The sequence below is a fragment of the Myotis nattereri genome (genome assembly GCF_964212035.1).
Source record: "Myotis nattereri genome assembly, chromosome: 3".
Taxonomy (NCBI): Eukaryota; Metazoa; Chordata; class Mammalia; order Chiroptera; family Vespertilionidae; genus Myotis; species Myotis nattereri.
The window spans coordinates 151,663,178-151,679,179 of NC_138077.1; the positions used below are offsets into that span (position 1 = coordinate 151,663,178).

The following is a 16,002-nucleotide window of genomic DNA, read 5'->3' on the forward strand; positions in this document are numbered from 1 at the left end:
AAAGCTGGCCCAGAATAAAAAAAAAAGAAAAAAAGGAGCGGTAGGGAGCTTCAGTCACCCAACAGCCTGAAAACAGCCCTCAGCTCCTCACCCAGGCTGGCCAGGCACCTCAGTGGGGACCCCCACCCTGGTCCAGGACACCCTTCAAGGCAAACCAGCCGGCCCCCACCCATGCACCAGGCCTCTATGCTATATAGTAAAAGGGTAATATGCCTCCCAGCACCGGGATCAGTGGAGCCGCGAGGCCTCCCGGCACCGGGATCAGCATGACAGGGGGCAGTGCCCAAACCCCCTGATCTCCCTGTGGCTCTGTGTGTGACAGGGGGCGGGGCGACAACCTCCCTATCCGCCCTGCTCTGTTCGTGACAGGGGAAGGCGCCCCAACCCCCTGATCAGCCCTGCTCTGTGCCTGATAAGAGGGAGCTCCCCAACCCCCTGATCGCCCTGCAGCTCTGTGTGTGACAGGGTGCGGCGCCCCAAACCCCTGATCGGCCCTGCTGTGTGTGTGAAAGGGTGCGGCGCCCCAAACCCACCCCCCCCCCACGGGCCCTGATCTGTGTGTGATGGGGTAGAGCCATAACCTCCCCATCAGCCCTGCCCTGAGTGTGACAGTGGTGGCGCCCCAAACCCCTGATTGGCCCTGCTCTGTGGATGATAGAGGGTGGCGCCCCAACCCCCTGATCCGCCCTGCTCTGTGTGTGACAGGGGGTGGTGTCCCAACTCCCCTATCGGCCCTACTCTGTGAGTGACAGGGGGGAGGGAGCTCCTCAACCCCCTGATGGGCCCTGCTCTGTGCGTGATAGGGGGTGGCACCGCAACCGACCCATCGACACTGCCTTGAGTGTGACAGGGGGCGGTGCCCCAACCCCCCAATCAGCCCTACCCTGAGCATGACTGAGGGTGGCATCGCAACCTCCCGATCCGCCCTGCTCTGTGCATGACAGGGGGTGGCGCCCCAACTCCCCAATCGGCCCTGCTCTGAGCCCGACCAGGGGCTGCACCTAGGGATTGGGCCTGCCCTCTGCTACCCAGGAGCAGGCCTAAGCCAGCAGGTCGTTATCTCCCGAGGGGTTCCAGACTGCGAGAGGGCACAGGTCGGGCTGAGGGACTCCCCCTTTCCCCCCCGAGTGCACAAATTTTTGTGCACCGGGCCTCTAGTATATAAATAACTATAACATACAATGAGAAAAATGGATTATTAACATAATATTTGCCATAAGTGACTATTCATTGAGAGCTATTACAAAGAAATCTCTATAAACATATGAATGCTTTAATGAGTTAAATGTAAAAAAATAAAAATTATGAAATACAGTAACAAAATATAGAGAATGTACATAATCTCAATTGGGGGAAGTCTTCTTAAACAAGAATAAGAAACCTACTTGCCTAACATAATATATTTGACTGTGTAATTGTTATAATTTCTGTATAAGCAAAATGCACCATTAAGTCAAAGGGCACATGACAGACTTGGAAAAAACAGATGTAAAACATATGACAGATAAAAAGATTACTAATTATAATACTTAAAACAAAAACCTAAATATTGGTAAGATAAACTACCCAATAGACAAATGAAAATGAACTAACAACTAAACAATGTTTAACCTAATTAGAAGTTGAGGAAATGTAAATTAATGGAACAACATATTTCACAGCTTCAGACTGGCAAAAATTAAACACAGTATTCAGTGTTTGTGAGCGTGTTTTAGCAATGTAGATTACTATAATCTTTTGGAAAACTAGTTTTTTGGAAAATAAATTTTAAAATATCTTATATTATAAAATGCATATATCCTTTGTCCCAGCAATCCCATAGATAGGAGAATTTATCCTAGTGAAAATGACATCAACACACAAGGAGTTAAATGGACATACTAGGGTATAAAGATGTTTCTTGTAACATTGTTTATAATACCAAAGAAAAGAAATTATAAAAAAGCAAAAATAGGCTGGGGCTTAATGGTCATTATTGGCAAAACGGCATAATAATTTACGATAAATGCAAACTATGCAATATTATACAGTTATTAGAATGAGTAAGTCAAACTTGTATGTATGGACCTGGAAAGCTGTCTATGGTATTAACTGAAAAAAAAACAAAGTACAGAGTAACATGTATACCATAATCTCATATTCATTAAAAAAACAACAACCTTATATTATGTGATACTGTTTTTTTTAATGAATTCCTGTTTATATAGTTAATTTCTTTCCCAAGTAGTCAATTAATACACCTAAGTTTTGAGCATATTTACTGCTCTATTAGGGTTTCGCCATCAAAATACCCTTAAATCAAGGTACATAAAGCACTACCAGACAACACAATCCTTTGGAATCTTTTACAACACAACAGAAAAGATAAATAATAAAAACTACTTTTAAGAGCAAAAATGTTTAACAGTTTTTCTAATGCCAAAAAAAGAATGCTTTTTAATATTGTGATTTTACACTTACAGAAAACCACCACATTTTTTTTTTCTGTAGCAAAAATAAGCTATTTCAGTTGCTTCATTGGGTAATATAATTATGTTCATTATAGAGATATAAACAAGAGCCAGACATTACACTAAACCAATTCCTTTGTGTCAGAAATTGGATTTTCTCAAAATGATATTCATTCTTCACAATAAATGCAATTAACATGATATTACAGTTTAAAAATTCTATTCAAACTGCTAAATCTTAGTATGATGTTAATATAAAGTCCCAAGCAGCCTGGTATAATTAAAGGAACACACTTGATTTGAAATCAGATGTAACCTGTGTTCCAACACTGGTCCTAATACTTACTAGCTATGTGGTCAGGTTATATAATCTTTCAGACTGTTCCTGCATTTGTAAAAATGGCTTTCTATGGTGTTCTTGAAAGATTAAATAAAATTATCACATATGTAAGTGCCTAGCACTGTGTCTGGTTGTCAAACTATGCCTTCTTCTGCTTTTCTTTCCTAAAGAAGATTACTAACTGGTAACATCTGTTTTAGTACTGCCTTTTATAAGACGTTTTAAATTATATCCTATATAATAAAAGGCTAATATGCAAATTGATCGGTGGAATGACTGGATGCTATGACGTGCACTGACCACCAGGGGGCAGACGCTCAATGCAGAAGCTGCCCCCTGGTGGTCAGTGTGCACACACGGGGGAGTGCCGCTCAGCCAGAAGCCAGGCTCATGGCTGGAGGGCGCAGGGGTGGTGGCAGGAGCCTCTCCCACCTCTGGGACAGTGCTAAGGATGTCCGATAGCTGGCCTCATTCAGACATCCCCTAAGGGGTCCCGGACTGCAAAAGGGCACAGGCCGGCCTAAGAAACCACACCGCCCACCCCACCCCCGCTCCCCCCTCCCCCTGCACAGATTTCATTCACCGGGCCTCTAGTAAAGTAATATATTTTATTTGCCATAATTTTGCATCTCTAGAGTATAAATTCAAGTGTCTTGTATTTCTTGGCTCATTTTTTTAGAATGATTTCATATGATCCATATTTATTAGAATTTAAATTTTCTCTTTTTTAAAATTATATTTTATTGATTTCAGAGAGGAAGGGAGAGCGTGAGATAGAAACATCGATGATGAGAGAGAAACATCGATGATGAGAGAGAAACACTGATCAGCTGCCTCCTGCACACCCACACTAGGAATCAAGCCCACAACCCGGGCATGTGCCCTGACAGGGAACGAACTGTGACCTCCTGGTTCATAAGTTGACATTCAACCACTGAGCCATGCTGGCCAGACTAAAATTTTCTTTCTTGTTAAACACACACACACAAAAAAAACAAAACAACCCACCACATTATTTTCTGGCTGTGGCTCTCTACATCTTCAGATAACTCTCTTTTTAAAATCATTCAGGTTGTGTCTATGAAAACCACTTTCAGGTATTATGAAAAAATGTTAGGCAAGGAAAGAAAATAAAAATTTGAAGTTATCCTAATCCACCATAATGTGTCCAAGAATATAGCCATTCAACAAAGAATAAGTACAGAGTTTAATTTTAACGTGTCAAATTTCTCTAAGTCATTTTTTTTTCTGTAAAGCTGGATCATTAATGAGGCCAGAATATGATTCTGGATGCTGCTAAATGGATCCAAACAAAAGAAAAAGTGTATTGACCAACCTTCAATACTTAAAGTGAATATTTTTCCATCATGCATTAATAAAATCACAGTAAATAAATCTGATAGCTCTTCAAAACTGTAAAGGGTAAGTTTTACCCTCGAGTTGAGGGGCTGGAATTATCCTTAGCTCCTCTTCATCTTCAGTTGCACTTCAACTGGATTTGATGCTCTTTGATAGACTGCTCTTTATAATATCTCCAAAGGCTTTTTGCAAATTCTACCAAAACAACAAATCGTTCAGCTACTATCGGAAATATTACAATTATTTTCTGATACATATGTCTCAAATACTAATCATCACCCACAGCAGCATCCAGCTATTACTTCTACGACTAAATTATACTGCTGCTGGTATTTTATTGCTTGCTTCTCAAAAAGTATTTAAAGCGACACTGAGGTGAAAATGTATGCGTAGGAACACTTCATATTACTTTTCCATATTCAAAGTATGGCCTCTTGAGCTGATTTTTAAGTGCCAAGTACATTTTTAAATCAAAATGGATTGCTTGCATTCTTTCAACACCCCCTGCCCATTCCGTGCTCCTCCCAAATGCCAAAGTTCCCTTCTACTCTGAAAGTACTTATTAAATCTGTGCATTTTTCTGGTCTTTCACTTCACTACCCAACTTTTTGTACTTCAGACCTCCTCACCCATTAAAGTGAGCACTGTTAGCTCCTTAAGGTATTTAACCATATGGTTCACTTTTTTGCATAATCCCGCTTTTCCCTTCATAAATTTAAGTCTCAATAATTCAGCGTCCCCTCCTCTAAAGTCATAAACATTGCCGCGAGGCAATGGACAGATACATATCCCTATCTTAAGCCCAAAATATTAATCAGTTGGGCACTGAGAAAAATCAAAAGCCAGGATGCCTGGTTTCGGTATCTCGTTGAAGCGTTTTCTTTGCTTTCCGGTCGGTCCCACCTGGCCAGCTGCTTTCTCCCGTCAGTTGTGTGGTCCCTTGCTGCCCCCAGCACAGGAGTGCAACTCACTACAGAGCATTTCCGTTACTCACCATCATGCCCAGTATCTCCCTCCATTTCTGCGCATCTAGCCCCAGGTGTACCTCAAGATTCCGTATGCAGGTGCCCACATTCTCAAATTAGAGTTACCCCCTCGCCTGACATTGCCCGGGCTTTCGGGACGGCTGCTAAGAGAGCACACAGGCTGCGCGTTTCAGTCCCCACCGAGTTCGGATGTGTCTTGCTCTCTCCCCGCGGGATGCCTACTTCGGGGTAACGTTCTGGCTCTAGGAAGCCCGACCTCGCAACCTCTGTCCCGTGACCTCGAGAGCCCAGCACAGAACTCAAGCTTCATGCACACTATTCTTGGAGCTTGTGCTCTCCATGTCCCCAGCTCTCGCTCTCTCCCTGCAACCTTTTTCAGCCTCTAGCCGCCAAGCCAGACCCCAGGTTAGGCGAACGCCCGCCAGCTCGGGTTGCAAAGCCTCCCCGTCCCGGCCCCCCTCCCACACCACGCACGCAGCCCGGAGTGGCTCCGCTCCTCACCTAGCTTCGATCGGGACTCCTCCAGTTTCTGGATCTGGTTCTCCAAGAAGAGCATCGCCACCGCGAAGGCCACCACCGCCAGCAGCTGCAACTTGGGCGGCATCATAATCCTGAGGAGCCCCATGAAACCCGCCGCTCGGGATCAAGACATACCGCGGGGGGCGGGGAGCGCAGCCCCGGAGGCGAGGAAGACGCCGGGAGGAGCCCACCGAGCCGGCAGAAAGGCAAGGAGAGCGCGACAGCGAGAGCACCACCGCAGCGACCCCCCTCTCTGCCTCCCAGTCCCCCGCCCCCAGGCGCCAGCACCAACGCCGCCGGTGCCCGCTTCTCCTCGGACGACTCGACGGCTGCCCCCTCCAAAAGCCCGCGCTGCAACACAGCGCGAAGCGGCTGCCGGGCTCTCACCTCCCTCTACTGCCTCAGTCACCGACCTCCGCGCCTGCCTGCCTGCCTGCCTTGCTCCCTTCCTTCCTTCCCTCCCTCCTTTGCTCGCGGCCGCGCGCTCCTCCGCCAGCGCTGCGGCTGCGGCTGCGCCGCCCCCGGCCCCGCCCCCTGCCCATCCCCCGCCGCCACCAGGCGCACGCACACACGTACGCTGCTTGGCAACCAGAGGCTCCACCCCCTGCTCCCGCTCGGTGGAGCTTATTGGACCGCAGAACCCCAGCGCTTCGCTCTCGGTTCGTGTTACGGTTGGTTTCCTTTGCGATAGGCGTCATGCAAAACGGCATTCGATTGGGTAGAGTTGGAGAAGGAGGCTGGCCGAAACTGACGAGGGCGGAGCTTCTTGGCTGATAGGGCAATGTCGTGAATGAGAGGAAGGAACCCTTAGAAGCACAGATTTGGGGAGTTTAGGAAAGTGCCTGATATGGGTTTATCGAAAGGACCCACGATTTTATATGTATATCAAATGTAAAGATATTCGATCACCTTTAAGCTTCCGTATGCCCTTGGGTAATCCCTCTCTGCAGACTGACAGATTTGATGGCAACGGCTCTTAAGCAGCCTGTTTTACGTCAGGCTCTGGAGTGGACTCCCCTGGCTGAGGGGACCTTTGGGCAGCCGGAGACCGAGGGAGGCGGTAGCGATGGCGGCTGGACCAAGCGGAGGGCTTGGGCCGGCGTTTGGGCTGAGGTTGCTGTTGGCGACTGTGCTGCAAGCGGTGAGTGGAGATCCCCTCCGCGGCAGCCCCCTAGCGAGTGGGAGGGCTGCGCTGAGGAGGACGGGTCAGTTTTGGGAGCCACACATGCAAAGGGTGGAAGGACTGGGTTTCCTTGGCCACTGCTGCGGCCGGAGTGCGACGTGGCTGTTTCCTCGTTTGATGCTTATCCTTCCTGGCTCGGGGTTCCTAACGATTCTTTCTCCTGGCTTCAGACTATCTCGGGTATTTATCTCCTCTTGCAGAGTTCCTGCTAAAAACACTCTGTAAATCACACCAGCGGGGAGAAAGGCGATGAATCTTGGAAAGCGATGAAAATTGCTTTTTAACGGGAGGAAATAAAACCGTTCTTTATGACAAGGTTCCCAGATCTTGGAGAAAAGCCCGCAAGTCTTTGGGTACAGGGTGCACTTTCTATTTACTTCTTTCTCTCAACTGTTAGTGTTCCCTTAATTCATAGACAGCCTTTATCTCCGTTCTCTGACATGCACGTACCTGGATGCACTTCAGGTGTGTGTGTGTGTGTGTGTGTGTGTGTGTGTGTGTGTGTGTGTGTGTGGTTTTAAACAACGTTGTTGCAATAAAAGCAGCTACTCTATACTAAAGCATAACTTATTTTTTTAAATGCATTTTCTAAAATGATAGTCGTCATCTCGTTTAAAAGCGGGTAGTATTACCCACGGTTTTATTGTGTTGGTTTTTTTTTTTTTTTACTTCATTTTTCTTCAACAGAGCAGATGCGTTCTTAATCTTTGAGGAAAGGCTAGTTTTTACTTATTTTCCTATTCACCACGAACACTTAATATTGGTTAATTCCTCCTAAAAAGTTTGCAATCCGTGTTTTGCTGTGCGAGTAAAACTTTTTTAGTAGGCGCTGAGCTGCGATCACATGTTTCTTTTATCAGCTTAATTCTTCAGGCATTCTTACGATCCTGCTGGGTTTTCTCGGTCCTAGACAGTGGTTCTCAACCTTGGCTGCCCATTAGAATCACCTGGGAATCTTTTTAAAATCCTGATTTCTGGGCCTCATCCTCCAGAAATTCTGTTTCTTTGTTATTAATGTTGTGGCCCCACCCCATAACAAAGAAACAGAATTTCCGGAGGATGAGGCCCAGAAATCGGGATTTTAAAAAGATTCCCAGGTGGTTCTAATGGGCAGCCAAGGTTGAGAACCACTTTCCTGGGAGATCTGGGTTAACTGATTTGTCCAGGGTTTGGGGGAATTAGGGCCAATCGAAGGCCTCAGTAAATACCTCTGCTTTTTTTCTTTTATATAGGAGTTTGAGGATCCTGCCTGTTTGCTTTTACAACCATAGGTAGAGGGAATTCTTTCCTTTTGTAGTTAGCATTACAGTACTCATTATTCAGGTTTTGGTGCCTTAGAAATTACTGGACGGACCCCTCTCTAAACTTTCTACTCAAGACTTTTTTTTTTTTTTTTTTTTTTTTTTTGCAAATGTTGGGTGATTTGAGTTCACCATCATGCAGAAATAAAAAGGAATCACATTGCAAGTTGCCTTCTCTTGATTTTCCTATCTCTGACTGTTTCATTATCTATGGCTGTATAATCATCCCAAAACTTAACGATTTCTCATGATTCTGAGCATTTCCTTTGTTGATTGCCTCTGGCCTCATTTATGCAGCTGTCTGTGCTCGTAGGTCAGCTGGACTGAAAGGTCTGAGATGGCTTCATTTTTAGCTTACTGTCAGCTGAGGCCACTTGGTTCTCCTCCGTGTCGCCTCTCATCCTCCAGTAGGCCAGACCACCTCTTTTCCTGGTGGTCTCAGGGCAGCACTCTAAAGAACAAAAGCTGCAATGCGCCTTAAAGCCGAGCCTTGGAAGTCACTTCACGTCACCATATTTGTCAAAGCAAATCACAAGACCCATCTAGATTTCAAGGGTGGGGAAATAGACTCCATCTCTACATGCAAGGAGTGACATAGTCACATTGCAAAGAAGGGTACATACAGGATAAAAGTAATTTATGCCTATTAAACAATCTACCACAGTGATCATCCACACAGAATTTAAGCCAGAAACTTGGGTGTAATTGATTTTACTTACTAAATTTCTCTCAAATCCATCCCCTTATTCTTAATCTCTTATTCAGACTACCATCATCTCCCTCCTTAGAAATAGCCTTTTGGTTCACCCTTTGAATTACCAGAATTTAAATGGTTGGCTTTGCCAGCTTCCCAATAGCCTAAACCAGAAATTACTCATTTTAAATTCTTCTCTTGCCCAGCCTGGGTGCCTCAGTAGTTGAACAAGGAGGTAACAGTTTGATTCCCAGTCAGGACACATGCCCAGGTTGTGGGCTCGATCCCCAGTAGGGGGCGTGCAGGAGGCAGCTGATCCATGATTCTCATCATGGTTGATTCTCTCTCCTTTTCCCTTCCTCTCTGAAATCAATAAAAATATATTTTTTTAAAAATTCTTCTCTCACTCTCTGAATCCAATTAGTCATCAAACCCTTAAAAATCTCCAAGCCAATCCACTTAATCCATTCTCCACTTAGGTACTACATACCTAAATTCAAGTCACCATCTCTGCTTGGCTGGACTTACCACACCAGCTTCCTTAACTGGTCTCCCCATCTCTTTCCTCCCTTTTCAATCTAGTCTCCACAATGCCTCCAAAGTCATCTTTCTGGAACTTACCTGTCCTTATTAAAATTCTTCAATGGCTCTCTGGTGCCTTTTTTTTTTTTTTTTTAAGAGAACATTTATTGGGTAAATTAGAGGTAGAAAAGGTAATTCTTAGAATAAATGGGCTTAGCAAACAAGTTATAGAGGTAATGGGAGAGAAAGGAAAGGCATAGGCATGCTCCCAGATTGCTTTTAAGACTGTCTGTCCTCCTTCACTTTCCTTAACAAGGCCTGTTGACCTGATACTTGTCTATCTAGACCAGTGGTTCTCAACCTTCTGGCCCTTTAAATACAGTTCCTCATGTTGTGACCCAACCATAAAATTATTTTCGTTGCTACTTCATAACTGTAATGTTGCTACTGTTATGAATCGTAATGTAAATATCTGATATGCAGGATGGTCTTAGGCGACCCCTGTGAAAGGGTAGTTCGACCGCCAAAGGGGTCGCGACCCACAGGTTGAGAACCGCTGATCTAGACTTAATTCCCAGTGTGTTTACCTCTTTTGGGAGAGCAAAAATGTAGAGGTGTTCTCACTGATCAAGCCTAAAGTAAGGTGTTTAAAAAATACAAGACTTAACTTATCATCCATTTCCAGATTTGCAAAAGCAGATATACAGTACTCTTTCCACGATCATACTTTATGCTGTATTACACAGACCCCCAATCTTAACTGCACCATATGGCTCTGTGTATGTGTCTGTACTCCACTGTCTCTGCTCCCATGGTAATTAGAATGTAGCCGAAGGGAATACAGGAACTGTTTTATATAGTGCCTTACATGTACTTGTTCATTTAAATCCCTCTGAAGTGTGACTAGCTTCCTAGTTATTTATTCCTTGCAATTAAAGTCATCAGGATATCTGTAGTTTGTGTAGAGCAGTGAATGTAGAGTGGTAATGAACCCCGACTCCTACAAATACAAAATGACCCTGAAAATAAAAAGGGAGTCCTGAGCAATCCCCCTTGTTGAACTGTTTTGACTTCCCTAAGATTTATTTCTGTCTCTTCTTTAATGACTAGTGTTTTTAAGAAAAGACAGCAATAAAATCCTTGAAAATGAAAAGGGACGTGTGTGTGGAGGATTGTTGAAAAACACTTAGAAGTTAGAAATACTGCATTTCACATTTAGCCTGAGGGAGTGCAAAAGACCAGGTGGAATAAGTAGTTTTCAGTAATAAAAATGAACCAAATATCTGTACCCTAACCTGACATTGAATAAAAAGAGAATAAGAATATCTCAGCTCCTTGAGGTTGAGCTAATGAAATGAATAGAGAATTTAGTTCCTACTTTAATTCACACCTCTGAGTCCTTTCACTACACAAGTTGAGGTTTTATCACTGTCTACGCCTCTGCATAGCTCTAATTTAAAGCAGTCACAGCTATCAGTATTTCAGTGAGGTAACAATTGGGAGAATAGAAAGTGATTTAATATGAAAATACATTCTGAGTATGATTAAGCAATAGAAAAGTGAATATTTTAGTATGGCCTAAGGGAGCTGTTTCTGGAGTGCCCCAGGACTCAGTGGTATTCAATCCTTCATTCATTCAGCTCATGTATAATTTTCTACATTCAGAAAGGCACTATACTAACAGCAGAATAGATCATACTGTGTGTCATTGATTCTGAAAATTTTGACTTCTTTTCTTCAAAAGTTAACATCTGGATCAGTCTTATTTCAGTGGGTAACACAGTTATAATTGTCAGCATTTTTGCTGTTGTTCTTAGTGGTCCATACAGCAATGGTGCATCATGGATTCTGGGAAACATAGTAGTTAGTAACAGTGGTTAAGGGTTTTGCAGGCAGGCCAGGATTAGAATCTTGATGCTGCCACCTATTGTTTGCTGTGTTGTCTTAGACAAATTACTTTAACTGTCCTAAGCCTCTGTTTACTTCTCTGTAAAATGGAGATAATACCTTCTTCTTAGGGTATTAAGATTAAATAAAATGATGATGTGAAGTGCTTAATAAGTGGTGTAAGAGCTTGATGTTTCTTGTATTCATTTTCATGGGGTTCATTTATTTAGTCTCAAATTTATAATCTTTTCGAAATTATGTGAGAAGCCTATTATTTTTCTTAAAGGCCCGTATCAATGTATAATGCATGGAGGAGAGAATGGAGTCTTAGCATGTCAATCCTACTTTGAATTGGGGAAAGTTAAACTGTTAACCATTTGTATGCTATAAGTGTCTATAGATGCAAGCGGCGGACCTTTTTTAATTAAATTCAAAATATCGTGGCAGTTAACTGGTGAAATGGTTAACCCAATCAGGGTTACCCTACCCCAGTGGTCGGCAAACTCATTGGTCAACAGAGCCAAATATCAACAGTACAATGATTGAAATTTGTTTTGAGAGCCAAATTTTTTAAACTTAAACTATATAGTAGGTACATTGTTATTAACTTAATTAGGGTACTCCTAAGGCTTAGGAAGAGCCACACTCAAGGGGCCAAAGAGCCGCATGTGGCTCGCGAGCCACAGTTTGCCGACCACAGTCCTACCCTATCCTTAGAATCTATGCCTTTTTTACAGGTGTGGCTACTTATTTTAAAATTTAATATTTGACCTTAATGTGCACATTTAAATGCTGTTTAGTTTTTGGTAATAAAAAGATGAATAGGCATAATTTTGAACTCCTCTTCTGTATTTTTAGCATTTAGTGTTTATCTTGAAGTGCTTAAAAATATGTTCTAATGTCCTCAGATTCAAAGCTTGAGTTTGCCAAATCATTGGTAGAACCAGAAAAAAAATTTCACTCATGAAGCTCAAGTTACATTGTATCTCCCATACATTTATCCTCTGTCCTATGTCTAAACTATGATTAAAACATAAGTAGTGGGGTTTTTTTTACCCTCACTCGTGGATATGTTTTTTATTGATTCTACAGAATGAGGAAGCGGGGGCGGGGGGGAGGCGGGGGGGGGGGGGAGCGGAGAATGAATGAATATCAATTGGCTGCCTCCAGGACTCACCCTGACCGGGAATCGAACCCACAACCCTTCGGTGCAGAGAACAATGCTTTAATCAACCCATAAATAGTGTTTTGTAGTTATTAAGTCTACTTTCACAGTGGAAGGTGGGAATAATGCTACATTTATTAAGTACCCACTCTGCTTTTTCTCCTTTGCTTGTCAAAACTCTGAGATTCCTATTCAGAAACTCAAAAGTAAGGTTGTTCTGTGCTGGATTTAAATCAAGATGTTGTCAGACTTCAATACATGTTTTGTATATTCATGCCACCTGTCAGTAGATGCTCAATAAATGTAAGAATAAAATCAAGTACAATCGCATGATTATTCATTTGAGGAATTCATTATAGCTGAAAAGTAGAATGGGATTGAAGAAGTAATTAGAGGTGCAGCTGTCAGTGACCATTTAAAATCCACTGAGGCAGGAAAAGATTTGAGAGCTCTATAAGAAACAAAATTATCAAAACTTGTTAACTAATTGGTTTTAAGAATGGTGAAAAGTGTGCAATCTGGAATGACTGACCTGGGCAACTTCCTGGTCAGGGAAAATGGTACCATTTTTACTGAATTACATTGGGTAGGAATAGATTTAAGGAGAAAAGGGTAAGTTTCACTGTTGGATATTTGTGGGGAGGGGGTTGCTTTGTTTTTTTGTTTGTTTTTTCACTGTTGGAGATTTTGAATTTGCAGTGCCTTTTGCAACATCTAAATGAGACATCAAGTAGGCTGTTGGTGTTGGAAGCTTGCCATTCAAGAAAAAGACTTGGGAGTTTTCAGTAAATCAGTATTTAAAGCCATGCGGGAGAAAAAGTTGCTTATGAAAGTATGTACACCAAAGAGAGAACCAAAAATAGAAATGGCAAACAATAACATTTAAGAAATGCATTGAAGAGGAAGGAGGAAGGGGACAAGCCCATGGAAGGGGCAACTAGAGAAGTTTTGAACGCCTTTGTATTACTGATTTGGGGCAAGTTTAGTCGAGTGGTAAAATCAGAAACCAGACTAGAGTAACATTGTAGAAATGGTGGAGTGTAGGGAGAACAATTAGAATCAAGGGCTTGGATACCCAGAAGAATTACCATTACCGGTAAAATTAAGTGCCTGTGTGTATGGCAGAGGCTGAAGCACAGGTAGAGGCATTGAGTTTCAACAGATACAAGTATGCCCCATTCACTGAAACATGAAAGAAGAATGGGTGAGGGAAACAGACTAATATTTTTGAAAGCCTGCTCTTGCCAGTCATTCTGATTGATTATATATGTCATTTCATTTTTTAACTGCAAACTATTTTATGTAGGAAGTACTGCTCTTTGCTTTATCAATGAGAAAATTAATACTTAGTGAGGTTGTCTTGTCCATTGTCACACATTTTGTAAGTGGTGGAGCTAGTACCTAAACTCCAAAGTTTTATTTCTGATGTGCTCCTATTCTTTCCCATTCCCCTTTCCACTCTTCCTCTCCTACATGTGAGTGAAGATAATTCTGTAGGATGTAGTCGGGATCAAGAATAGAAGTTAATGTTACTCCATAGACCCATATAAACAGGTATTAAGTTTTTTAATATAATGGAAATTTGTTTTTAAAAACTATTGAATATTTAATAAAATATATTATATGCAATATACATATCTAAAGAGATAATATATCTTTTAGCCCATATTTTAGCTAAATGTGAATGATGACAGATTTTTAAGAAAAAAAAGTTATGTGGGGATGAGTAAGGGGGAACAAAGACTCATATAAGGTTATGAAGTAACTTATCTCCAGTGTGTTAGATTTTGACAATCCTGGTTTCTCTCTTTTGGGAAATTTTATAATGTAAATATTGAATAAGTTTTATTTCTATTTTTTATTTTCAGATGTCTGCCTTCGGGGCAGAGTTTTCATCAGAGGCTTGCAGAGAGTTAGGCTTCTCCAGCAACTTGCTCTGCAGCTCCTGTGATCTTCTTGGACAGTTCAACCTGCTTCAGCTGGATCCTGACTGTAGAGGATGCTGTCAGGAAGAAGCACAATTTGAAAACAAAAAGGTATTGTTTTCTTGTATCTCTCTCCCATTAGATCAGTGGTTCTCAACCTTCTGGCCCTTTGAATACAGTTCCTCATGTTGTGACCCAACCATAAAATTATTTTCGTTGCTACTTCATAACTGTAATGTTGCTACTGTTATGAATCGTAATGTAAATATCTGATATGCAGGATGGTCTGTGAAAGGGTCGTTCGACCGCCAAAGGGGTCGCGACCCACAGGTTGAGAACTGCTGCATTAGATGGTTTAGTTAAGATAAGGTAGAATACTAAATCAGCTTGAATATATATAAAGAAGTCTTCGGCTTTTACATTTTGTAGTTTTAGAAACTCAAATGGATTTCTTTCCTGTTCCATTAGATCAAAACAAACAGGAAGGAAAAGTATGATTACATGCCAAGACCCCATGCTATCATGTTGTCCTGCAGAGGGGGAGCAGAATTACTACTGCATGCTTGGATCCTGAAGCTCCCCATGCTTCCAAAAGATAGCCACATGAAGTCAAAGAAATAATTAATCAGATGCCTTTATTCAGAAATCAGTTTTATAATGAAATTTGGGATGAAAACAAAACACCCATTACCTGGCACAAAATTATAGAAAAGAAATTACAATTTTTAATCTGGTTAACAAATATGATCTGTTAATTTACACACATGTTACTAGTATTGCCAGGCACAACCTCACCTTTAACACCAAGGTTAGGTAGCTCTAACTGTTCAATAAAATCTGCTATGTTTTGACCCACTGTTGAAATTAATAGTTAACTTCCTTAATTTTTTTTAATGTTATTGGACATGCATTTATTTAAAATATCCTAAATATTTACAAAAGTAAATCAAGTATCGCTTCTGTTTTTCAAGTGTCAAAGTCAACTACTTCTTCACAGTATATAGGTTTACAATAAGAGGTATGCATACAACCATATACACACATTTTGCATAGGAATGGTTATAAATGTACATGTAAAAGAACCTAACACTGAAGTATTATGCCCTACTAGCCACTCCGTAGTGCCAGATGTGCCACTATACAGAAACAGATGTAGGTGTACAAGCATTATCAAATTAGTGCTCATTATCCAAGATGACATCTTCATGAGGGATGCCCAGTTTAATGTTTCTAGGCAAGATAGTAATTCTTAGTCTATGTAAATCATTAGTTCAACAGCCTTATTCATTGAAAATATACAGTGAACTTAAAATATTTTTCAATAAATTAAAAAACTTTGTTAAATCTTTTTTATTACAGTCCTTAGATTTCTTTACATTGTAAAGAACCCTGAAAAGATCATTTATATTATTCAAATAAAACTGAATTAGTGAGATCTCTATGTTTGGGGATGAGTGAAAAAAATGGTGGCATCTCTATGTTTCCTTTTCATATTCTTTCACTTATACACAGTGAGGTGTTAACATACATTTAAGGATTAACGGTTTGTAAAGCTTTCAGACAGTAATTGTATCTTCTCATTATTAGCAAGTAAAAGTTTATTTCTAAAACTAAATACAGTTTTATAATTCTAAAGAAAAATAAGCAGAAAAACTTTTAAAATGTTAACAT

The 16,002-nt window shown here is 41.6% G+C and overlaps 2 protein-coding genes across 3 annotated transcripts in view; one reads left to right on the plus strand and one right to left on the minus strand.

The window, feature by feature from the left end:
• Window positions 1-6,180, minus strand: part of HS2ST1 (heparan sulfate 2-O-sulfotransferase 1) — a 154,013-nt gene extending 147,833 nt beyond the window's left edge. Inside the window, exon 1 of one of the 2 annotated variants that reach the window (XM_081088260.1) lies at window positions 5,637-6,180. In XM_081088260.1, the coding sequence (XP_080944386.1) occupies window positions 5,637-5,760 (124 nt within the window). In that variant the 5' untranslated portion in view covers window positions 5,761-6,180. The remainder of the gene's footprint in view (window positions 1-5,636) is intronic. The other variant, XM_081088259.1, reaches the window with a different exon arrangement.
• A 223-nt stretch (window positions 6,181-6,403) lies between these two features.
• The window catches only part of SELENOF (selenoprotein F), a 35,226-nt gene continuing 25,627 nt past the window's right edge, over window positions 6,404-16,002 (plus strand). The window contains exons 1-2 of the mRNA XM_081088261.1: window positions 6,404-6,795; window positions 14,275-14,442. Of these exons, the coding sequence (XP_080944387.1) occupies window positions 6,721-6,795; window positions 14,275-14,442 (243 nt within the window). The 5' untranslated portion in view covers window positions 6,404-6,720. The remainder of the gene's footprint in view (window positions 6,796-14,274; window positions 14,443-16,002) is intronic.